The 25,496-nt window shown below is 41.3% G+C and overlaps 1 protein-coding gene across 2 annotated transcripts in view; it reads right to left on the reverse strand.

Moving 5' to 3' along the window:
- The window catches only part of lima1b (LIM domain and actin binding 1b), a 106,997-nt gene extending 82,468 nt beyond the window's left edge, over positions 1-24,529 (reverse strand). For both annotated transcript variants that reach the window (XM_052111696.1, XM_052111695.1), the window contains exons 1-2: positions 24,358-24,529; positions 6,850-6,999 (exon numbers count right to left, since the gene is read on the reverse strand). In XM_052111696.1, the coding sequence (XP_051967656.1) occupies positions 6,850-6,971 (122 nt within the window). In that variant the 5' untranslated portion in view covers positions 6,972-6,999; positions 24,358-24,529. The remainder of the gene's footprint in view (positions 1-6,849; positions 7,000-24,357) is intronic.
- Positions 24,530-25,496: the final 967 nt, after the last annotated feature.

The raw sequence follows: 25,496 nt of genomic DNA on the forward strand, positions 1-25,496 counted from the left end.
TCTGTGAGCTGAGAGCGTGGATCTCTTTCCAATGAGAGACGAGGGACTGCTGTGTTATCTGCCTTACGGAAACTTGGATTTCTGTAGAGATTCCAGACTCAGCCAGACTCAGCCATCGAACCCACGGGTTTCTCTGTGCACCGAGCGGACAGAGCGAAAGACCTCTCATGTAAAAGCAGAGGTGGTGGTGTATGTTTTATGATCAATAAATCATGGTGTGATCAGAGGAACATACATTTTATCAAGTCTTTTTGCCCTCCTGATCTGGAATTTCTCATGCTTCTGTGTCAACAATTCTGGCTACCGAGGGAATTCACAGCGGTCATTATCACTGCTGTGTACATCCCCCACAAGCCAACACAGACCGGGCACTCAAGGAACTGTATGGGAGTATAAGTGAGCAGGAAACCACGCACCCTGAGGCCGCGTTCATTGTTACCGGAGACTTTAACAAAGCCAATTTTAAAACAATCGCACCAAAATACCACCAACACATCAGCTTCAACACACTAGGGGACTGGGATTTGGATCATTGCTATTCTAATTTCCGGGATGGCTAAAAATCCCTCCCCCCACCCACCATTTGGCAAATCAGATCACTCTTCCGTTCTGCTTCTGCCTGCTTACAGGGGAATGTTGTTCCGACCAAAAAAATACGGATCTACCCCAAACAGAAACCATGGGTTAATGGCGGACCTCCGCTTTTAATTCTGGGAACGCGGAGGAGCATAAACAAGCCAGTTATGTCCTCCATAACACTATCAGAGCAGCCAAACGCCAGTATAGGCACAAAATTGAAGGACAGTTCAACACCACCGACTCCACCGAATGTGGTTTGGAATTAACATCATCATGGACTACAAAGGGAATAAAAACGCCGTGAACACCGCTGCCTCTCTCCCGGATGAGCTTAATACATTTTATTCTCGTTTCGAGAAAAATAACACCACCCTCGTGGAGAGAGCACTCGCGACCGACGCTACAGAGGATGGTTCACTCTCTGTCTCTGTTGCGGATGTAACCCGATCCTTCCGACTGGTGAACATCCATAAAGCCATGGGTCCAGATGGCATTCCGGGCCGCGTCATCATAGCGTGCGCGAACCAACTGGCTAGTGTTTTTAAGGACATTTTCAACCTGTCCCTCTCCCTATCTGCAGTCCCAACATGCTTCAAAACGTCCACCATTGTGCCTGTACAAAACGAATAAAAAATCACTTGTTTAAATGACTGGCATCCTGTTGCTCTGAGCCCCCCCCCAGGCTAATCAGAGATTACATCTGCTATGTGCTGCCCAACTCTTTGGACCCATTGCAGGTTGCCTACTGCAACAACCGCTCCACTGATGATGCCATTGCATCTACAATACACACTGCTCTCTCCCATCTGAAAAAAAGGAACACATATGTGAGAATGCTGTTTGTAGCATTCAACCCCATAGTGCCCTCCAAGCTTGATGTGAAACTCCAGGCTCTGGGCTTAAACAGCTCGCTGTGCAGCTGGATCCTGGACTTCCTGTCAGGCAGACATCAGGTGGTTAGAATGGGCAGCAACATCTCCTCATCACTGAGTCTCAACACTGGAGCACCGCAGGGCTGTGTTCTCAGCCCACTCCTGTGTTCCCTATACACACATGACTGTGTGGCATCACTTAGCTCCAATGCCATCATTTAAGTTTGCTGACGGTACAACAGTGGTAGGTCTGATCACTGACAATGATGAAACAGCCTACAGAGAGGAGGTGCACACTCTGACGCGCTGGTGTCAGGAGCACAACCTCTCCCTCAACGTCAGTAAGACCAAGGAGCTTGTAGTCGACTTCAGGAGGAAAGACAGAGAACACAGCCCGTCACCATTAATGGAGCACCGGTGGAGAGAGTCAGCAGCTTCAAGTTCCTCTGTGTCCACATCACCGAGGAACTCACATGGTCCGTCCACACTGAGGGCGTTGTGAAGAAGGCTCCCTAGCGCCTCTTCTTCCTGAGATGGCTGAGGAAGTTTGGAATAAACCACCACATCCTCATACGGTTCTACACCAGCACTGTAGAGAGCCTTCTGACTGGCTGCATCAGCGCCTGGTACGGCAAAAGCACCACCCACATCCGCAAAGGGTGGTGCGAACTGCCAGAAACATCATCGGAGGTGAGCTTCCCTCCCTCCAGGACATCTATAACAGGAAGTGTGTGAAAAAAGCTCGGAGGATCATCAGAGACTCCAGCCACCCGAGTCATGGGCTGCTTTCACTGCTACCCTCAGACAGGCGGTATCGCAGCATCAGGAACTGCACCAGCTGACTACATGACAGCTTCTTCCCCAAGCAATCAGACTTTTGAACACTTGATCTCTCATGATCAATATACACCAGCACTGCACTTTATTAATCTTATTATCTCACACTGGACTGTCATAATTATATTCTCCACAATACAACTACTGTATATATATTTTTTATTTTTATTGTATGTCCATTCTATATTGTGTGAATTGTTTACTGTACATTGTATATTATTATTGTGTTGTGTAATTATGTGTATATTTGATATGTAAATTGTGTTGTGTAAATATGTTGTTTATTGTAAATTGGTATTTCTCGTCACTGTCATGACAGCTATGTTACTCAGAACTGCACACAAGACTTTCACCTACTGTTGCACTTGTGTATATGGTCGTGTGACAATAAAGTGATTTGATTTGACCCTCCCCGACACCCCACTAAGACAGCATATTCTTTTTATTAGGTTCCCGGCATCCAACCAAGGATTCTTTTGGGGGGTGGGAACAAGCAATGTGGCAAGCATGGAAGCAGGCCGCGCCAGCTGCGGCTCCAACCCTCTTGATGGAAGTGAGTGCAATCAGGAGGGTCATATTCTGGGAGAGGGCACTTAGCTCAACTGATTCTAGAGGCTCGAAGGGGATTCTCTTGAGGCCCGCAAGGACCACGGACAGATCCCATGAGTGGAACAGGCATGGCCTGGGAGTGTTCAACCTCCGGGCACCTCCTAGAAACCTGATAATCAGGTCATGCTTTCCTAGGGACTAAGTGTCCACCGCATCATGGTGGGCCGATATAGCGGCAACATATACCTTTAATGTGGAGGGGGACAGCTGCCCCTCCAGCTTTCCCTGTAGGAATGAGAGCACTGACCCGACTGCACATCTCTGCAGGTCTTCAGATTGGGAAGAACACCAATTTGCGAACAGGTTCCACCTTAAGGCGTAAAGCTTCCTGGAGGAGGGAGCTCAGGCTTGGTTGATGGTGTCTACGACAGCTGGTGGTAGACCACTCAGATCTTCCACATCCCATCCAGGGGTCAGACGTGGGGGTTCCAGAGGTCTGGGCAAAGATGCCAGATGGTGCCCCGTCCCTGGGAAAGAAGGTCTTTCCTCCAGAGGATTGGCCAGGGAGTTGCTGTTGCGAGGCTCATGAGATCCAAGAACCAAGTCCGGGTGGGCCAGTAAGGGGCCACTAGAATAACTTGTTTCCCATCCTCCCTGACCTTGCACAGCACCTGTGCAAGTAGGCTCACTGGGGGAAATGTGTACTTGCGTAGCCCCAGGGGCCAGCTGTGTGCCAACGCATCCTGTCCCAAGAGAGCTTGCCTCTGACCTGAAGGAGTACCAGAGCGAGCAATGGGAGTTCCCCTGGGAAGTGAACAGGTCTACCTGTGATTTGCCATAATGGTCCCAGATCAGCTGAACTACCGGAGATGGCGGGCGAGTTGTAACTTATGACGAGAGTGCACCCGCCTTGACGATTTATGTACACTACTGTTTTGGTGCTGTCTGATTGGATCAAGACGTGCTTGCCTCGGATCTATGGGAAAAAAAAGAAGTACAGCCATCAACTCTTGTTGATGTGCTAACACAGCCGTGGGCCGACCAGGAACCGGCGGCTGCGTTCCCATTGCACACGGTGCCCCAACACTGTTTGGAGGCATCTGTGGTGACCATGAGGCATCTTGACACCTGCTGCAGGGGGACTCCTGTCCGTAGGAAGCAGAGATCTGTCCAGGGGTTGAATAACTGATGGCAGAAGGAGGCGAAGATCACATGATACGTGCCGTGGCGCCATACCCATTTCATGACTTGGGTCTGAAGCCAATGCTGGAGCAGTCTCATATGCATCAACTCTAGCGGCGCGACTGCGGCTGAGGATGCCATATGCCCCAGGAGCCTTTGGAACTGTTTTAGAGGGACCGCAGTGCCTATTTTGAATGACAAGAGGAAATTCAGCACCGACTGCATGTGCTCATTTGTAAAGCACCCTACCATTGAGACTGAGTCTAACTTCATGCCGAGAAAAGAGATGGTCTGAACCGGGAGATCTTGCTCTTTTCCCAATTGACCTGAAGCCCAAGACAGCTGAAGTGCCTGAGCACCTGGTCCCTGTGGATGCATAATGCCTGGAAGTTGAGAATGCAAATGCCCACTTCCCTTAGCAGGCCAAGGGCGGCCTCTGTGATCTTCGTGAAGATGCATGGGGACAGATACAGGCAGAAGGGGAGAACTTTGTACTGGTACGCTCGGCCCTTGAATGCGAATTGTAGAAAGGGTCGGTGTCAGGGCAAGATCGAGACGTGAATGTATGCGTCCTTCAGGTCTACCGTTGCGAACCAATCTTGATGCCGGACGCATGTTAGGATGTGTTTTTGCGTTAGCATCTTGAACGGGAGTTTATGCAGAGCCTGATTGAGAACTTGCAGGTCCAAGATTGGCCACAGTCCACCTCCTTTTTTGGGTAGGATGAAGTAAGGGCTGTAGAAACCCTTCTCCATCTCGGCTGGAGGGACAGGCTCTATCGCATCCTTTTGCAAAAGGGTAGCGATTTCTGCATGCATGGTGCTGACTTTTTCGGCGTGCACCGAAGTGCGGCAGATGCCTCTGAAACAAGGCAGACCTCGCCAACAAGCGCAACGGGTTGGAAAGCGTAAACCACGCGTCCAAACTCTGTCGCGAGGGGCACTAAATTGACAATTGTTTTTGACATACCTGATGGGGCTTCACAGTGGTGGGGAGCAGGTAATTTTGCATCGGGAGGCAAAGTTGCGACCTGAGGCATGTGTGTTCAGAGAGAACTCAAGGCACTTACCTTGCTCCGCATATCCAGTTGGGGGCAGGTTAGTGACTGATGAGGTGGTCCTAGTGAGGTGTCCTCTGGACTTGTCAGAACCAGCCAGCCGGGGTTGTGAACGCTGTACAGATGTGGACGATGAGGTGAAGTTTCTACATCCCGAGTGCCACTTCGCCTGTAAAGTTCTGTTGCCGACGTGCCGTGAGAACAGCGTTTGCTGGCACAACGGCCCGAGCAAGCATATCGGACATCTGAGCGTCAGCCTCGAACTAGCCCGAAGGCGGCAGCCCAGCTGAGACCTCCGCGTCAGACGCCGCGACACCGACCACAGACTGGCCGTCAGGCGAGTGGCATTTCCTTTGAGAAAGGAAAGTCGCGACTGCAATGATGCCATGGTCAGGTTCTCGCAATGAGTACATGAACCATCCACAAACGCTGCCTCAGTGTGATCGCGACCCAGCCACACAAGGCAGCGCCTTTGGCTGTCAGAAGTGGAGAGATATCTGCTGCATCCAGGAACAACACAAAGGTGGAAGGGCTTCTTCAAAAAGACGTGTCTTTAAAAAGACATTCGACGCCAAGTGAGATTTGCTCTTTTAGAGGACAACTGTCGAAGCGCCCAGGGGCGTGGACTGCACTGGCGTGCAGAGGAAGGAGAAAGCCACTGGCAATGCGCCGTAGATCCAACAAGAAAGCTCTCTTTTAGAGGTGAGTGGAAAGGAGTGAAGTTTCAGCTCACTGAACACACACAACCGCTTGGCTCCGAAGAAAGAATCTGACTGAACAGATGCACGATCCCTGCCTTTTGTACCCGTATGTCCGGGGGCAGGACATGCAAATACCTTTCGCCAATTTGTTGTTGGCCTTTTTCATATTCAGAGGAATCCAAGGCTCCCGAAAGAAGCCCATTGTGTCACTACAATCGACACAATGCCGAGTGAGTGACAGAAGGAGAACTATAACACTAATCATGAAATTCCACAGCAAAACATTGCCACCTAAATACAAAAAGTACATGTTGAAAAGCTTATTTCTTCGCCACATTATCATCATAATACAAGCAATCACAACATAAATAAGACATTTTAACACATAATAGCACTCACAGAAAATGCTACCAGAACCCACCCCCAAAACAGGTAAGGATCTAACAAGTGCTACAATATGCAGAATTCCCCAATAAATAAATAATTTTAAACAGTCCATGACTCTTCTTACCAAACATTAACAATTTGAACTATATATGTTGGTATTGTCCATCAACACCTATATAACATGAGCATGCAACAAATAATACAATTTTGTGAAATCAGAACAAACCGCAAGTAAATATAGAATAGCACAAAGCTAGCGCTCTAGTGGTGACGTCATCATCACAGGCCCTTAATGCCATTTTGACCTTCAAAGTTCTAGCCACCATTAATTTGTATTGTATTGACATATAGAGCTGAAATGTTCTTCTAAAAATCTTAATTTGTGTTCTGCAGAATAAAGAAAGTCATACACATCTGGGTTGGCATGAAGGTGTGTAAATGATGAGTGGATTTTCATTTTTGGGTGAACTATCCCTTTTAAATTCCCTACATTTATATCATGCATAAGAAAGAAAGTCATACATGATGTGAGTAAATGATTGCAGAATTTAAATTGTTTGGTGAATTATTCTTTTAAGCTCTAAGAGAGCTATTGTGTGAATGTTTCCTATTGGAACATTAGCACGGCTAGAGCCAAGCTCATAATAGTATGTTCATAGTGAGAGAAAAAGTTAATATCACTTACTTGGAAAAACGTTCAGCAATGGCAGGACTCTTGCCATGGCTGCCAACCAATGAGAGCTCTTTAGCTGTGATCCGTAATGACTTTGATGCCCACTGTCTCCGGCTAAACGTCCCCGTGTCCATCTCCTCCTCAGACAACACTCCAAATAAACTGATGAGAGGAAAAATTACCTGCAATGAGTAAATGAACACAGGCACAACAAAACAAATAACAGTTCATGTGGCCAAATAGGCCAAATGTTTAAGTTCATGATTGGTTGTGACAGCAGTGAGAGCAGTTCACCAATAAACACATTTTAAATAACTTTCTTCTTAATAAGTGTAAATAAAAAGTAGTACAATATGCTTGTCTTTACCAAAAAGCTTAAGGCTACATCCATAATAAAATTTTAAGATTATGCATTTTTTGAGTGTTTTTGATAGGTCTTTTTTTTTTTTTTTTTTTTGGTGAAGGAATTCATTTTTTGGTGTGGATAAGTTGTAGATGTATAGCAAAATCAATGCATTTTCAATTGAAAATGTATTATTGTGGACATGGCCTGCCCCCTTAGTTTGCCATTTGAAGATTCATCTGATTCTAGAAACACTTTTTTCCAGATTAAAATTAAAAACGTATTCCATTAATTTATTTAAAACTATCCAAGCTCTACATATGTACAGTAACCACAAAAGTGTTTGGAAGTACAGTACATTCCACTTCATTTGGGTTTATTTCAGTTATAATGTCCATTTTGCTTACATACAGTATGAAATAAATTATTTTTCACCTAGTCCTGTTATTAATTATATAGTGGACCTTCTAACTTGGTAAAATTACAGAAATATTGCGTTTAAAATTGTTATTTTTTTAATTAGCTTTTCATAATTTAGTCACATTTTAGCTTTTTTTTTTTTTTAAATGCCTATTTACAAGTATTTACATTGTTATGTAGAACAAGTGCTAAAACTGAACCATCTCTTTAAGATCAGCAGTAGGGACAAAAGTGTTTTGGTCCAATGGCTTTTTTCTAGCATCCTTGCCATGCATGATTAGAATTAAATGTTTCTTATGTTGTTTTTGAAAAATAACTGACTGTATAGAACTGAGAGGATATTTAAAGAGATATTATTCAATAATAAATTAATTGTGTGGATCTCGTCTTTGAACACACACCAAACTTTTTCTCCCAACATGCAGTGAAAAGATCTCAGAGCTGAAATTCATTGCCACTACACTACTAAAACACTGAGTGAAATCTGAAAAATGGCTTGCCATTGACAAATCACATACATTTTAGTCGCATATATGAGTGATTTAGTTCCATTGTAGAGGGTTGCACATAACATAAAAGAGCAGTCTAAGAATTTTAAGAATTTACAGAAAATCAATATTTTGCCCTGTCTCTAGATCCAAACGTGTGAGAGTGGCCCAGCATGTCTGTGAGAGAAACAGACTCAGTTTCAGTCTCTCTCACACCTCATAGGGACACCACTTTCAGAATTTGCACTTTTTTAGACAACCTTCTTCTTCTTTATTGAAATCCTGAGCATGATATGAATACACAATTAGTTCAACATAAATATCGACACATGGATCTAAACTATAAAATAATATTGTGATAAGAGTATTGTGATATAATGAAATTTGATTGTATCGCCACAGCCTACGTATATAGTATGCCTAAAACCGCATGCCAGTGGAGTATGTCTGCTCCACTGGCATAAAACAGTAGGCAAGAAATACCCAGATGACTTAATATTTATGGTGAGATTCTGATGCGCAGATTGACTGGACACTTTTCTATCCCACAATCCCTCGGGAGCTGAGGAGACGTAACGTCAGAAACGTTTTCATTGGAATTCAAATGAATGGAAGAAACTGAAGTTCCGCTTTACAGGTAAAAGAGCCAATGGCTGAGTTTGGAATGGTATGCTACTCATTCTACTATATTAGTCTATGCTAGAAATAGTAAGAGTAGTTTGATAGTATCCCATTCCGAATCGTTTTCAAAATGAAGACACCCTGTCTACACACCTGATTTGAGTGGCGCTTTGCAGCCTTTCAAAACCAAAACCCATTATTATCAATCATGCTGCTTACACTGAATGCGTTGCACAGCATTGTTCCCCGTCTGTCCGAAGACGGCCCTCCTGATCGCGCTCGCATCCATCAAGAAGGTTGGGGACCTGCAAGCGTTCTCTGTCAGCGACACCTCCCTGGAGTTCGGTCCGGCAGACACTCATGTCGTCCTAAGACCGCGACCGGGCTACGTACCCAAGGTTCCTATGACCCCCTTCAGGGACCAAGAAGTGAACCTGCAAGCGCTGCCCCAGGAGGAGGAAGACCCAGCCTTTTCGTTGCTGAATCCAGTGCGTGCTTTGCATACTTATTTGGACCGCACGCAGCTCTTTGTCTGCTTTGGTAGACAGCAGAAAGGGAACGCTGTCTCCAAACAGAGGCTTTCCCACTGGGTTGTTGATGCCATAGCATTGGCCTATCACACCCAGGCCGTGCCCGCCCCCTTGCGGTTTCGAGCACACTCGACGAGAAGTGCATCCTCGAGAGCACTGGCCAATGGCACCTCCCTAGCAGACATATGCAGAGCAGCGGGTTGGGAAACACACAATACCTTTACGAGATTTTACAATCTCAGGGTTGAGTCGGTCTCCTCCCGTGTTCTCTCAGGTCCGAGCCGGTAGAACTCGGTAATGCGGAACAACTGACCGGGTGTACCGATTGCACTCAGCGCCTTTCCCCTTTTGACTGGAAGTAGTCTTTAACAGACTAAAAGAAACCTGTCTCAAAGTTAAGCCTGAAAAGTGTAATTTCTTGCAGAAACACTTACTTAAGTCATCAGATCTCAGCTCGAGGTACTGGTACTTATGCAGGTAAAGTTGAAGTGGTCAAGCAATGAAAAATTCCCAATACAGTTAAGGAATTATGCTCATTCTTAGGGTTCTGTAGTTACTACAGAAAGTTTATTGAGGTTTTTTCTAGAATTGCCGGCCCCTTCCATGATTTACTGAACTTGTGTATCAATAATTTGGTGCCAGAAAGAGAGTTTAGTGCTTTATGGTCATCAGAGTGCCAGTAAGTTTTTGAGCTGCTGAAGGAGAAGCTTAATTCCTAACATCTCTGTGTTAGGGTATGCAGTATAGTTAGGGTGCTCGAGTTTGGAATTGGACTCGAGTCTGAGACACAAGTCCAATTTTAATGGACTTGGACTTTTCATGGACTCGGATCCATTTTTACTTGGACTTGACTTGGACTTGAGCCTTTGGGACTCTGTATTTTTTTTTCCAATTCCATTCGAGTCCATGACATTTGTGATGCAATGAAAAAATTAATAAATAAATAGATGTTTTAGATGTAGCCAGAGTTGCTTCACTGTTTAAGCAAGTGTGCACAGGCACACTCATCAGTCAACCAATACACCTGAATGTTACTACAGAGACTACTATATAACATCGATTACCGAGGTGGCTGGCACGACGAAAACATGAAGATGGGTATGTATTCAATGTAATAGAAACTAAACAAGGCAGTTTCACATGAAACGGGACCTGACAACTGGTAAAAGGGCATGTGGCGTTTGTGCAGCCAAGACGGTGCTCACATATAAAAACTTAAAATCAAGAACTTCATTGAGTCAAGTCACCCATGTCATGTCTCTCACAGTTTACTACATACAACAGCATATCGAAATAAAGGTGTAATGATTCTACACATGTAGGCTTCTATAGTCTCTTGTGGTCCACGAAGTGTTGTCAGCTTGAACTGGTCCAAAATAGCTTGATGAATTAACTGTGTAACTTTTAAATAGTCGGGGGAAAAGTGATATTTCTAGCAGACAGCAACTCTAAACAGATAAATAGCACATATTTATTTTTGATTGACTATTTTCAAAGCATTGATGAAATTTTTTTGTTTATAATATAATTATAAACTATAAAATAAATGTATTATTCAATGACAGTGTTTGTGTATGAAGCTAAACTTCATGTTACAAGATTAATTTAGTTGGTTATAATGTTATTATTTTAAACTTTTATTTTTATTATTTTACTTTATTTTTATTGTAATCCACTGGGTAACTTATGCACTTAAAACATCTCTGACACTTTTGAAGGACAATTCTGTAAAATGTATGACTTTTATTCTCCATGTTTTTGCAGTTAAAGCAGAGTTAAATGAAATTTCATTGGTAGGTATTTAAAGATTTCAGACTAATTGCAGACCGGTGCAGCTGCCACTCAAGCAAATATAAATTATTCAGATTTTGTTTTTTATCTTCTGCGGCAGCTGCTGCGAGACGCACATGGACACATCAGGGATTTAGGTACACAAACAGCATGCAGAATGTCACGTTTAGAGGTGATCATGTTTCCATGCAATGCTTTGTGATAATGTCTTTTATTTTGAAATATACTTCCATGTCATGGTATTTCCTGTTTCATTGTCATGTGATCTTGTCATGTGTTTCCCATTTTCATGTGTCTTGTTTCTGTTGGTTCATAGTCTTGTTATTAGTTCTGTTATGTCATTGGTTCATAGTCATTGTATTGTTATCTTGTTTATAGTTCTGTCTGTTCATTGGTTGATGTTTCCCTTGACCATGTATTTAAGTCTCATGTTTCCTTTGTATCAGGTTCAGGAATTGTTTGTGAATGTAACTTTGTTGGTGTACAGCATTCCATGTTTTTGTCTCATGGTCAAGCCAAGTTATGTCAAGTTTTGTCTAGTCATTCATGTTTATCTTTGTTCATGTTTGCAGTTATGGTTTTTAGATCTCACTTTTGTTAATAAAACTGCACTTGGGTTCTACAGTTCATCATCGTCTTCATCTGCATTGTCATTGCCAGCACCAGCACACGTTACACAGAACTACCCTGCATTGTGCAGTTTCCAGCAAATTAACTTGAAAATCATGTCCGTGACAACATGGCCCAAATATAATCAGTGAGCTTTTTGAGTGTTTTTGGATGTAGGATTTGCAGTCAAATCGTTAGACAAAACTTCTCAGTGAGTGCTAATTACAACTGTGTTGAACATTTGTATGTACTGTATTTTCCCAAATCAGTCAGCTCAGTATAGACTATTATTTCTTTGATAGGGATAATTTTAAATAAAACCAAATTAAATAGAATTGACAAATGTTGTAGAAATAAAAACTAAATTAAATTTCAAAACATAATAACCTTGAATGTAATGACTAATGCAGCTTTCACTTTCTTTAGTCTATGTTTGAGTGAAGTGGGAAAAACAAAAAATTGTTGAAATGTCAACAGAACGCAATAAGAATTGTGTTGAAGGACAGTTTTGTCTTAATTCTCCAAAAGCATATGCTTTCATTCTGAAAACAGTTTGAAGTTGTTTAGCAGGATACAAATCATAATATATACTGTATATATATGAAAGGCAACAGAGGTGTTTTTGTTACATTTATATTGACAAACTGTTTTTCTTAGTTGTGAAGTTTAAAATAAGTTTAAAATATTGCTGTTGAGTATACGGTTACAATTTTAATTCGGATTCATGAACAGATTCATTCGGGCCTTGTCTCAACTCAGACTAGGTCTGTTATAGTCTCGGTCTTGAGTTCGATTCAGCCCCTTTTGGACTCAGACTCGATTGTTTAAAGACTTAGACTTGACTCCAGCCCAACACTTCCGCATTCCCCCTCCAGCCCTTGTACCTTGTTCTTCACATCACAGCCCTCTGCTTTCACGTCAGAGAGAATGAAGGTGGCTTATGTCATCCTGCGCCTCACCTGAAGGGCTGCTGATTGGGGAGCCATCATGTGGGACAATGGACGTGCTTGTTGCGCGACATTCTTAGCATTTGCCACAAAGCTATGCCGAGTATTAGATCCAGCCCTGCAACAGTGTGATGTACATATCATCGCCTGGAGGAGGTGGAGGAGGAACCAGGTGACAGCTCCTCAGTCGCTGACAGCATCCACGGCCACGGAGGCCATTCCCCTGCTGCTGCCAGCAACCATGGCCATGGAGGCCATTCCCCTGCCACTGTTAGCAACCATGGTCACTGAGGCCATTTCCCTGCTGCTGCCAGTGCCTATGGCCACAAAGGCTACTCCCCTGCTGCTGACAGTGCCCACGGTCACTGAGGCCATTTCCCTTCTGCTGCCAGTGCCCACGGCCACGGAGGTCATGTTTGGTGATCCCTTTGGGGTGGGGGTGGGTACTGTCACCTTGTCATGTTGGGTTTCTATATGATGGGACCGTGGCATTATCATTCCCTGTCTGTCTCGTGTTTCGTGTTTGTTCTTTGTGTGAGCACACCGGTCAAGATGTTGGTTACCACCGTGCACAAGTTACTCATCATCCCCGGTGATGTCATGGTCCTGTCACCTTGTCAGGTTGGGTTTTGTCTGATAAGGGCTGTGGGACAACTGGTTTTATACTTACAACACTGTAAACACTAACATGTCAAACCTGTAAAAACACTATAGATCCAAATGACAAATTCCGCAACATCTCAAACTGTGTGTGACATGTTGTTCACGAGCATCTAGTTCTTTTACATAAACTGGAAAATCTGCCCAGATAGGGTATGATCATCAATGTTATGCTCTTAATACATTCGACTGCGCACATACACAATGTCACAAACGGCTTTCTTTATTAACAATTAAACTGAAGATTACCAAATATTAAAGGTTTTTTGTGCTATTGTTTTCTCCCAGGTGTTTTATGATAGAACAATACAAATGACTGACATTATCTGACCAGTAAAATAAGCATAACATATATATAATAGTCTACTGTATAAGATAACATACCTTTAACATAAAAGCAAAAAAGAATAGATAAAATTAGCCTGCTGTAATCATAATGTTATCATCTACCTTACAACATATTAGACTAACCTAGAGGTCAACTTTGTGTAAAAGGGATTTTATTTACTCATTAAATTAATTCACAAATTCTGGTCATGTTAAAGTTGCACACTAACTCACTGACAAAATAAAATCAAGGTACAGATACCATTATTTGTTCTCTAATCTAAAAGAAAAAAAAAGATTTATAAGCGAAGTTCATCAAGACAAACTTTGAATGTTGGCTTGACAAAGACTTGCCTGGAATTTTAACCCCTACATGGACCCCTGGGTCAACTTGACCCATTTAAACTTTAACACTGGCCTGGAAACAAATACCGGTAGATTGAATCCACAGTTATCCTGATCAAGCTTGAAAGCTTAAGGAGTAATGACAGCAATTATCTTTGTCAAGCCTTAAGTAAATAGAAAAAATAATAATAACGCAATGACTATATTATTTTTATATACAGAATATTAATAATAATGAATTATAAAATTGTATGTTTTGTTCTAACAAGCAAAATCTGCAAATTTGTGAATAATATATGTGTGCAGGTTACTGACAAATTCATTAAATGATTAGTAATGAGGTAAAATATAAAGGGAGTGTGTGGTGTTATGGGTCAAATTACATCATCTCAGACACACCCATAGCCAGTGGCTACAATACACGTAGGACTTTGACCTGAGAGAAGCATCTGACTGAGCACATGAATAATCAAGGTTTTAACTTCTCCTTTAACAATACACAAATATACAATATACAGTAAACACAATTTATTATGCTGTTATATTGTACTGATTATCATAGGAGGTCTTAATTTGTAGCACAGATCATTTGCAATGAAACAGAAAAATAGTATGAATCTATGGACAATTAGAAAATGGAAAATAAACAAATAATTCAGAAAATGTGCATTTTTGTTTAGCAACATGAAAATGTTATTAATTAATCCAAATTTATATTTATTTTATTTTATATGTCTCTTAGTGTGATGTAATATGTACCTTTCTGTGTCATTTTAAGGGACGTCTGACTTTCCTGGCATCACAGTTGTAAAAAAAACATTCCAGTCTGCTCATTCTATACTTAATCTTAGACAAAACCAGACAATGGCCAAGAAAAGCATAAAGAGAAAGTCTACATTCCTTTAACAAATTAACAGAGAAAATAAAACATTCACTAGAATTTTAACCATCAACTAATAACAGAATGAGAAAGATGCGTGATTCCTAGAGTTATAAGTATTATACCAAATACAAACGTAATTCAATACCCACAGTACTGTATTGTTGGCAGCTGCTTTCTAGTATGTGCGTGAATGCAAGAAGAGTGCTAATTACTTGCGCTTGTGGCTGTGTGTGAATGGTCAAAATGCATGTTTTTGTGAGATATTGGAAAGTGTGTTGAGTTGATCCATTCAGATGCGATAAGCAGTGTTGACTGTAACAAGTTAGAAAGTAATGTTTGTAAAGTTTAAGAGATCGCAGGGACTACTTACACCAAATATGTTTTTGAGCATGTCAGCACTGTTTCAATTGTTTTCTGATGTGATCACATGCTAGATGGACATCTTTGACTGCTGCAGTGCTTCTTGCTTTTTCTTTCGAGTCTTGCACAGGACCGATGGATTTTAAACACCGTGACAAGTTAAAAAGAGCTTTGATATTTTAAAATGCACCTCAATACACCTATGTTCTGTTTCATGTGTTGCGCTGCATCTAGCTTGTTTTTAGCACAGGTGTCACTAAGATTCAATGTTCTGAAGATGTTCAGGTGTAGAGGAATTCATGTGACTGTTGCATTATAACACATGATTTTTCATGAAGTTTCAGTCCAAATAAAGTTTCAGCATGTGATAAACAGTAAACCAATATTTTTTCCCTTCTGCTCTGGTTTGCTGAGGGGCCACTGTAACTTGTTTAAACTGTTTACTGTTACTATACTGTTACAATGCTTACATGAAATACAGCCTTTTGCAACTAAAGTACTGGCTTGGGGAAGACGTTATATAAAGAGTGATCGATTTTGATTTACATGTTTGTATTAACCATTTAGGAGCAGTTTAAGAAATGTTCAAGAATAATTTATTTGTGTTATAGGATTTGTTTGAAAGAATTAAAGGAATAATTTGACGTCTATCCTGAAAGTTTAAAATAGTTTGAAGAGTTGGAAGTTTAAAGGTCTTACAGTCAGACAGATAGAAGGAACATCATACAGATAGACAGCCAGCTGCAAGAAGTCCTAGGCAGTTACAAAGGTGATAATCAAAAGACGTCTTGCTACTTTGAGTCAAATTAAGGAAACTGTAAGTCTCTATGTTGTTCTGGTGCAGAGATATGTGATTTTGATACTTGGTTGCTAGGGTAACCATCTCGTTGCTAGGCAGTTACCAAGGTGATACTCAAACGCTCCTTGTTACCCTGAGTCAAATTAACTCTGAAGTCTCTATGATTTTCTGGTGCAGAGATATGTGATTTGTTACTTGGTTGCTAGGGTAACCCTACTTGGTTGCCAGGCAGATACCAGGGTGATACTTATCAAGGCTACTTGCCATCCTGAGTGAAATAAGTCAACCAGGAAGTGTCTACGATGTTCTGGTGCAGAGATATTTGATTTTGTTACTTTGTTGCTAGGGTAACCATCTCATTGCTAGGCAGTTATCAAGGTGATACTCAAACGCTCCTTGCCCCTAAGTCAAATGAACTCTGAAGTCTCTATGATTTTCTGGTGCAGAGATATGTGATTTGTTACTTGGTTGCCAGGCAGATGCCAGGGTGATACTTATCAAGGCTACTTGCATCCTGAGTGAAATAAGTCAACCAGGAAGTGTCTACGATGTTCTGGTGCAGAGATATATGTTTTGTTACTTGGTTGCTAGGGTGAGCTCATTTGGTTGTTAGGCAGTTTCCAGGGTTATACTATCAAGGATTCTTGCTGGCCTGAGTCTTTCGAGCCAACAATGAAGTCTCGATGATATTCTGATCCGGAGATATCCATCTAAGCTCATTTAAATGGAAGTCAATGGGGTTTGGTTGCTAGGGTGCACTAAATGGTTGCTGGGGTGTGGCTAAGTAATTTCCAGCATGATATTTAAAGGCTCCTTGCTGGTCTGAGTCAAATAAGCCAAAGTTGAAGTCTCTATGATGTTGTGGTACAGAGATATGTGTTTTGATATCGGTTATTGTAAGTCCATCTGGTTGCTAGGAAGTTGTTAGGGTGATCTTAAAAAGGCTGCTTGCTGGACTGAGTGTATTGAGTCAAACCTGAAGACTCTTATGACATTCTGAATGCCATTTTGAATGGCAGTCAATTGGTTTTGGTTGTTAGGGTGCACTAAATGGTTGCTTGGTTGTATACAGTTGCTAGGGTGTTAAAGTGATGGAGTGAAAGAAAGAATAAAAAGAGTGGAGTGATGAAAGATAGAAAAGAGTGTGATAGATAGAAAGTATGAGTGGTGGAGAGATAGGAATTAGATTGAATCCTCTTTTCACAACTTGAATGGGAGTCAATGTAAAATCAGTCCTGTTTAGAAGTCCGATACAGGAATACCAGAAGTCTGATAAGTTAGAAAAGGTCTGTGGCGAGTTTGGTGTTTGTAGCTTGAAAGCTCTAGGAGGAGATACTCTTGGAAATTGTTGGGTAATAATAGAATAATAATAATAACTAAAAGCTAACTTTGACGTTGGCTTCAGAAAGCCGAACCTTGAACCTGTACTGGAACTCGATGATAACAATAAAACAAGACCACAGAAAAAATATGAAATATATACAATTACTTGAAAATTACTTAAGCTCTCCATGTCATTACTCCACATACAGCGTTCACTAAGTTTTTCACTTTGTCATAAGACTTCATTGTATATTGTAAAAATAAGTGAATGTTAAAGGGATATTTGATAATTTCCTTATTGTCATGCCATCCCAGATGTGTATGACTTTCTTCTGCAGAACATGAATGAAGATTTTTAGAAGAATATCTCAGCTCTGTTGGTCCATTCAATGCAAGTAAATGAGAAGCGGTGAGAAACAGATCAATAATTAAGTAATTTTTTACTATAAATCTCCACTTTCACTTTCATAAGCACTCTTCTCTCTTAACAGTTCTTCTTCTGTTTTTTTGTGATTTACATAAGCACATCACCCCCTACTGGGCAGGGAGGGCAATTTATAATAATACAAATTAAATATTGATCTGTTTCTCACCCACACCTATCATATCACTTCTGAAGACATAGATTAAACCACTGGAGTTGTTTGGATTAATTTTATGCTGCATTTATGTGATTTTTGTCCTGATCACCATTCATGTGCATTGAAAGGACCAACAGGGCTGAGATATTCTTCTAAAAAGCTTCATTTGTATTCAGCAGAAGAAAGAAAGTCATACACATCTGGGATGGAATGAGTGTGAGTAAATGATGAGAGAATGTTTTTTTTTGGGGGGGTAAACTAAGTTTATTTGAAAGACTATCTAGGCACATAATAAAACTATTAGAACTGTAACTGTTTATAAATATTTTTGTGAGCACTGAATTGAATCCTTTCGTGTGTTCTTGCACTTGATTGGTGTAAAATCGCTTGAATGTTCTTGGCTTGGCTATCTGTGTCACTCTTTGTAGCATGCATGTATTTGTTATTTTCAACAGATGGAAAATGAAAGTCCTGGGGCTCCACCCTCTAGTAGACAGAATTACTCCAGTAGAGGGGGATTTTTGCTCAACCAATGTAAGTGAATGGGATTTTTTAATTTTGATCGTCATTTATATAAAAAACTTAAGTCGGATCAGATAGAAAAGATGCAGCAACAAACTTTAGAACAGTTTCCAGGTCTGTGGTGAGTTTGGTTCTTATAGCTTTAAAGCTCTAGGAGGAGAGGCAGTTGAAATTTTTGTCATAGAGGAATAAGAAAAATGATTAATTGCATACGTTGGTTTCTCAAGCCAACATAATAATAATAATAATAATAATAATAAGCTTATGTAGTAGATCAGTAAAAATAATTTGTTATATAACCCTGAATACAAAGAGTAATATACAGATGTGGAATTTGGAAACTTTAAGTATTGAGCCAGGATATTTGCAAAACTATCTTACAAACCTAACAAACTTTGGCAAATCTTCACATAATCACTTATTTTAGCCTATTTACAGCCTGCTGTCTTAAACACTAACTTAAAAAATCAAGGCTAAATTGTCAATTGTACACAATGCGCGTCAAACTCTGCAAAGGAGCAAAAAAAAAAAAAGTGTCTGTGGCCATCTAATTTGAAATTACACTGTGCACATTTTGATTAATAAGGTTTGCACTTTGGTAATATTGGCTTTACAGACTCATAAATTTGTTGTAATCTTGGATATGTTTATTTTAAAGGTCACTTTATCCATCAATCAAATCTTTTTTTTATATTATTTGGATGAATACGTTATTTTAAATCATTATCGGTGCCTTTTCAAATATGGTATTTGGCTTTGGGCACATCCCTGCTTATTACAGTCATGTGCATGGAATGCAAAACGGGGAAAAATATTCTTTCATACAAATGAGGCTTCGGGGGTAATACTTTATTAAGTTTTGAATAAACAAAACCTACATCCCAACCCTAAAAGTGAAAAACATAATTGCTGAAGCAACAACAACATTTTGTGGTGCTTCTATGACACTTTAGGCTAACGTGTCAACTTGCATGCTCTTCAGGACTCCTACCACAGTCGTTTGTAATGCAAGTGCAGCGCTCTTTCAGCTGAGCTATCGCACAACTTAATCACACTGCAATAAGCTTGTAAATGTTATGCAAACTTTACCAATTATCGCCTTTCTTAATATTTCTATACAAAAATTATATTTATGTTTTGATGTCATAATATAGCATTGTGTGAGGAACAGAGGGATAAATGATCATAACTTGATAATCTGCCGTATTACTTGTGATTTGTGTGAAAATAAATACAACTTGTAGTTGTTGTGCCACTAGCGTTTATTTCACTAGGAAACTGCCGTGATATGTGGGTCATTCTTGGAATTCGATAATATTTCAGTTCCCCAGACTTTTTAAAGTGGTGGTTCACTAAAATAAAATGTTTAAAGCTTTTCACAAGATCTTGATGTCCATTATAATGAATTAAAGAATTATTGCAATAAAATATTCTTAATCATAAAAGAATGTCTTCTTTCTATCATATACCAAGCATTTTGTCATGTCTGTAAGCACTTCACTGAATTTATACCTAGAAATGTGCAGCCTGTTTATAATTTCTGCCATTAATGTAAACATTCACAGCGCTCTGTGAACTGTATGGGGCTATGAGCGAACTGCAGAACGCTCACCCCGACGGACTGTTTATTGTCGCCGGAGATTTCAACCATGCAAATCTCAAGACAGTGCTCCCTAAATTTCATCAGTATGTGGACTTTGCAACGAGAGGGGCGAACGCGCTTGATCTTGTTTACACAAACATCCCAGGCGCGTACTGGGCGGAGCCCCGCCCACACCTCGGCTACTCAGACCACATCTCTGTTATGTTAATTATAGCATACAGACCGCTAGTCAGACGCACAAAACCGCTTCAGAAGCAGGTGAAAACCTGGCCAGCAGGAGCCATCTCTGCTCTTCAGGACTGTTTTGAGTGTACTGACTGGCACATGTTCAGGGAGGCTGCAACATATGGCGATTCTACCAACTTGGAGGAATACACAGCATCAGTGACCAGCTACATCAGCAAGTGCACTGATGATGTCACTTTCTCCAAGACCATCACCACACGCTCCAACCAGAAGCCGTGGATGACTGCGGAGGTGCGCACGCTGCTGAGGTCCCGAGACTCGCCTTCAGAGCAGGCGATAAGGCAGCCCTAAGAACAGCTAGGGCCAAACTGTCACGGGCAATCAGAGAGGCAAAGCGCGCACGCCCAGAGAATCCACAGTCACTTCCAGGACAGCGGTGACACGCGGCGCATGTGGCAGGGCATCCAGGCCATCACCAACTACAGGACAACATCAGTTGCCTGTGACAAAGATGCCTCCCTTCCAGATGCGCTGAACGACTTCTACGCTCGGTTTGAAGTGCAGAACGACGTGATGGCGAGGAAGTCCACCCTCCTCCCAACGACCAGGTGCTCTGTCTTACCACGGCAGATGTGAGGAAAACTCTACATAGAGTCAACCCACGGAAGGCTGCTGGACCAGACAACATTCCTGGCAGAGTGCTCAGAGGATGTGCAGACCAGCTAGCAGATGTTCTTACCGACATCTTCAACATCTCTCTGAGCAGCGCCGTCGTTCCAACGTGCTTCAAGGCCACCACCATCATCCCCATGCCAAAGAAGTCTTCAGTGTCCTGCCTCAATGACTACCGTCCCGTCGCACTTACACCCATCATCATGAAATGCTTCGAGAGGCTCGTCATGAGGCAGATTAAGACCCAGCTGCCCCCCTCACTAGACCCACTGCAGTTTGCGTATCGTTCAAACCGTTCAACGGACAATGCCATCACCACAACCCTCCATCTGGCCCTCACCCACCTAGACAATAAGGACTCATACATTCGAATGCTGTTCATAGATTTCAGTTCAGCATTCAACATAATCATTCCCCAGCACCTGATTGGAAAGCTGAACCTGCTGGGCCTGGACACCTCCCTCTGCAACTGGATGCTGGACTTCCTGACTGGGAGACCTCAGTCAGTCCGGATCGGGAACAGCATCTCCACCACCACCACACTGAGCACTGGGGCCCCCCAGGGCTGTGTGCTCAGTCCACTGCTGTTCACTCTGCTGACTCACGACTGTGCAGCAATGCACAGCTCAAATCACATCATCAAGTTCGCCCATGACACGACCGTGGTGGGTCTCATCAGCAAGAACGACGAGTCAGCATACAGAGAGGAGGTGCAGCGGCTGACGAACTGGTGTAGAGCCAACAACCTGTCCCTAAATGTCGACAAAACAAAAGAGATGGTTGTTGACTTTAGGAGAGCACAAGGTGAACACACTCCGCTGAACATCGACGGCTCCTCTGTGGAGATCGTCAAAAGCACCAAATTCCTTGGTGTTCACTTGGCGGAGAACCTCACCTGGTCCCTCAACACCAGCTCTATCACCAAGAAAGCCCAGCAGCGTCTCTACTTTCTTCGAAGGCTGAGGAAAGCACATCTCCCAACCCCCATCCTCACTACATTCTATAGAGGGACTATTGAGAGCATCCTGAGCAGCTGCATCACTGCCTGGTTTGGGACTTGCACCGTTCGGACCGCAAAGCCCTGCAGAGGATAGTGAGGACAGCTGAGAAGATCATTGGGGTCTCTCTTCCCTCCATCAAAGACATTTACAAAAAACACTGTATCCGCAAAGCAACCAGCATTGTGGACTGACCCCACACACCCCTCACACAAACTCTTTACCCTCCTCCCGTCTGGCAAGAGGTACCGAAGCATTCGGGCCCTCACGGCCAGACTGTGTAACAGCTTCTTCCCCAAGCCATCAGACTCCTCAATACTCAGAGACTGGTTTGACACACACGTGTCCTGAGTTGCACTTTAATTACTGTCACTTTATAACTGTCTGCTACCTCAATAACTGCTATGTGCATAGAACACTATCTCATAGTATGTTATGTTTACATTTTAGAAACTGTCATCTTTTTGCACTACTGAGTACTGGTCGGCGCTGCACTGTCTATTGTCCTGTTCATTGTCAGAAATTTATTGTACTGTCCCGTACTTTTTGCACATGTTTGCACGTGCACTTTATATAGGTATATATAGGTTTTTTATATAGGCATTTTATTTCGTTGTGTTGTCTCATGTGGTCCTGTGTTGGTCCTTTGTTGTTTTTATGTAGCACCATGGTCCTGGAGGAACGTTGTCTTGTTTTGCTGTGTACTGTACTAACTGTATATGGTTGAAACGACAATAAAAACCACTTGACTTGACTTGATTTATTTCTGTTCCTTTGCTGAGAATTATATTTTACCAAAAAAAATGTAAAAAAATAAATATGATTTTTTAATAAAAACCAGGCTATACAGTTTTGTCCCTCAGTCTGAACTCAACCCAGTCACACCAACCACTTTCATCACATAAATATTTTGGAGTGACTATTTGCACCAGGTGTTAATAGCACCTGATACACAGAGCAGCGATTTGCAACCTAAAAGTCTTGTGTAAACATAAATTTAATTGCAACTGCTCTATAAGTGTTACTGCAGTGGTGCAAGGTGTAATGAAGGTGTGATTGTGCTGTTTCTTGTGAGTGACCAGAGTTCAAATTTGCCTTTTGTCTCACTCTTTTTCCTATGCTCTTTCCTGTCTCCACTCTTAATTTTCCTTTAATACTACTTATAAAAATAAATAAAAAGACATTTAAAGGTTGATTTCATCACAGTGATTTGGTCACAGTGAAGGTCGGGAAATTGAGAGAAGGGTTTGATACGGGTAAAAGGCGGGGTCTGACGATAGCACGCATTCCCTTCCTTGTCCAGGGCGAAAAGGGTGATAGCTTTTTTTGGTCGTGTGTAGATTGTATCGCTCCTTTTGTGAAAGTCTCAGGAGACTAACTCATATGAAAATTAACCATGGATTTACTATAGTTTTATTGTTGTGACCATGTATTTTTGACTAAAACCATACTTCTGATGCAATTAACCAATCATTTTGGGGTTACTATAATTTTACTGTAAAATACAATGTTGATACTATGGTTATTGTTGTAAAAGTTTTTTTATTTGTTTTTGTAAGGCAAGTTTAAGATTAGGTTTAGGGACAGGGGTTAGGGGTTAGGGGTCACATTCTTTTAAAATGTTCTGTAAGTGTTACATATGATGATTTATGATATGAAAGTGTGTAATAAAAATATAAAAATTTATTTTAAATCATTTGTAGGTATTTTCTATAGAATCATTTTTCATCTGTACCACTTTACCAACACTGCAAGAAAAAATCTGGAATTTGGTCAAAAGAGGGTCTTCAAAGGTTCTTCTTCCTCTTATTGAGTTTTTCATAATTTTTGCTTTTTTGAAGGTAGGCTTTCTATCCTAAGCTTTCTATAAAAGTATAATGTATTATGTGGCACTTGGATCAACATTAAAAGAGACAACAAAAAAGAAAAAGTACAATTTCCAAAAGTGTCCCACTTTTACTATATTCACCCTGCTGTAAATAAAAAAAAACTAAAACTAAAATTAATTCAAGGTCATTTTTAATATAGTTAGTTTTGGATTTATGAAAATGTGTTTTAGTTTAGTTTCTTTTTTCCAATCATTTAATATATATTTGAGGTGTCAAAATGTATGTGTTAACTTATGCGACACTGATTTAAATGTTATATAATATATAATAAGCCAAACATTGTGTTTGTCTTCTCAATGTTTGTGACATTCAAACAGACACCAGGATATAACTTGTCACTCAAGCAGAACACAAAGACTTCTTTCTTCCTGAGGGAGGGCTACTAGTCAAACTGGATCCTCACCTGAGGTGGAGTACAAGCTGCCAGAAAAGCTGCTAAACTCCCTCAGTGAATGTCTTGACTGCTTATGGCTGACTAATGCTGTGCTTAAACCAAGAATACACAGTCCGAGAAACTTCTAAATTTAGCAGTTGCTGCCTTTTCTGTATAAGTGATACTGAAACTTCAGAAACTCACCAGTATTCATCACAAGTCACTCACAGGTCAATGAGAAGAGACCCACCTCTATAATTTGAAAGGCAGTTCTTCCAGTCTTCAAAGGTTTGGGGTTTTGACGTCTTATTTTTCTTATTGGAGCCCGCAGGTTTCGATTACATTTAATCACACCAGACTTTCTATGCACCACCCGATTCTGGAGAAATTCTGTGATATCTGACACTCCTTTTCTGGTGTAGGAGTTCATCCCGTATGTCTTCACTAAGGGCGGAGTTTGGAGAAAGGTCCACTGGGAGTGGTTGAGCTCTCATCATGTGACAATATGCACCAGTGAACCCAGGCATTATGTGTCACCTGGCAGGTGTGTTTTCAATGTGTCTGTGAGTACTTGTATAAATCCTTGAGCCACTACCTTCCTGCTGTTCTATGCAAATGATTTAACTGAACAAAAGTACAAAAAGCAACTTATGGAGATGACTGAATCCTTTTGTATGTAAAGCTGGATCGCATGCTTAAAAGATCTTCAGTGCAGGGCAGTCAAAGCTTGTAGCAACTAATGTTTTGCACTTTGTAAAGCCATTTCAAATGGACTTTGATAAAAATTTATACAACACAGTAGAAATATTTGGTCGGTTCCAATACATAAGCTGCCTCCTGCCAACATAAGCAGCTGCTTGCTATGGCAGCATCCTAACTGACATAGGATCTCATAAATGACTGATTAACACTCTATATAGGTAGCAACTCAGTACTCCAAACAAATAGTGCTCCTCACGCACAGCACATACTCATGCACAGCACATGAGATACTGGACTGAAAATGTCAATACCAGTGAATCGAGAGGCAAAGCACAAAACTCTAATGAGCATAAATATAGATTAATATTTGTTTGGAACACTGTTTTTTTTTTAGGCACCACAGAAAATAAGTACTTTCAATGGGCATTAGTGGAACTGAAACACAGTTTCCTAAAGATTATTAGAAATTTGTGCTTCATTAGATTTCAATTGGTTAGGTTTGATGAATCAGGACAAATTCAGGATTTGACATAAATTCTGATATTTCAGGGATCACTGTGAAATAGTGATCACGCTGCTTCATTCACTCAGCCTCACTCTATGAATGGAATCCACATGAGATCAGTAAAAGATGTTGTTATAACCACTCGATGATAAATGAAAGTAAGATATGTGCAGAAGATAATG

This window comes from Xyrauchen texanus, chromosome 39, assembly GCF_025860055.1.
Source record: "Xyrauchen texanus isolate HMW12.3.18 chromosome 39, RBS_HiC_50CHRs, whole genome shotgun sequence".
Taxonomy (NCBI): Eukaryota; Metazoa; Chordata; class Actinopteri; order Cypriniformes; family Catostomidae; genus Xyrauchen; species Xyrauchen texanus.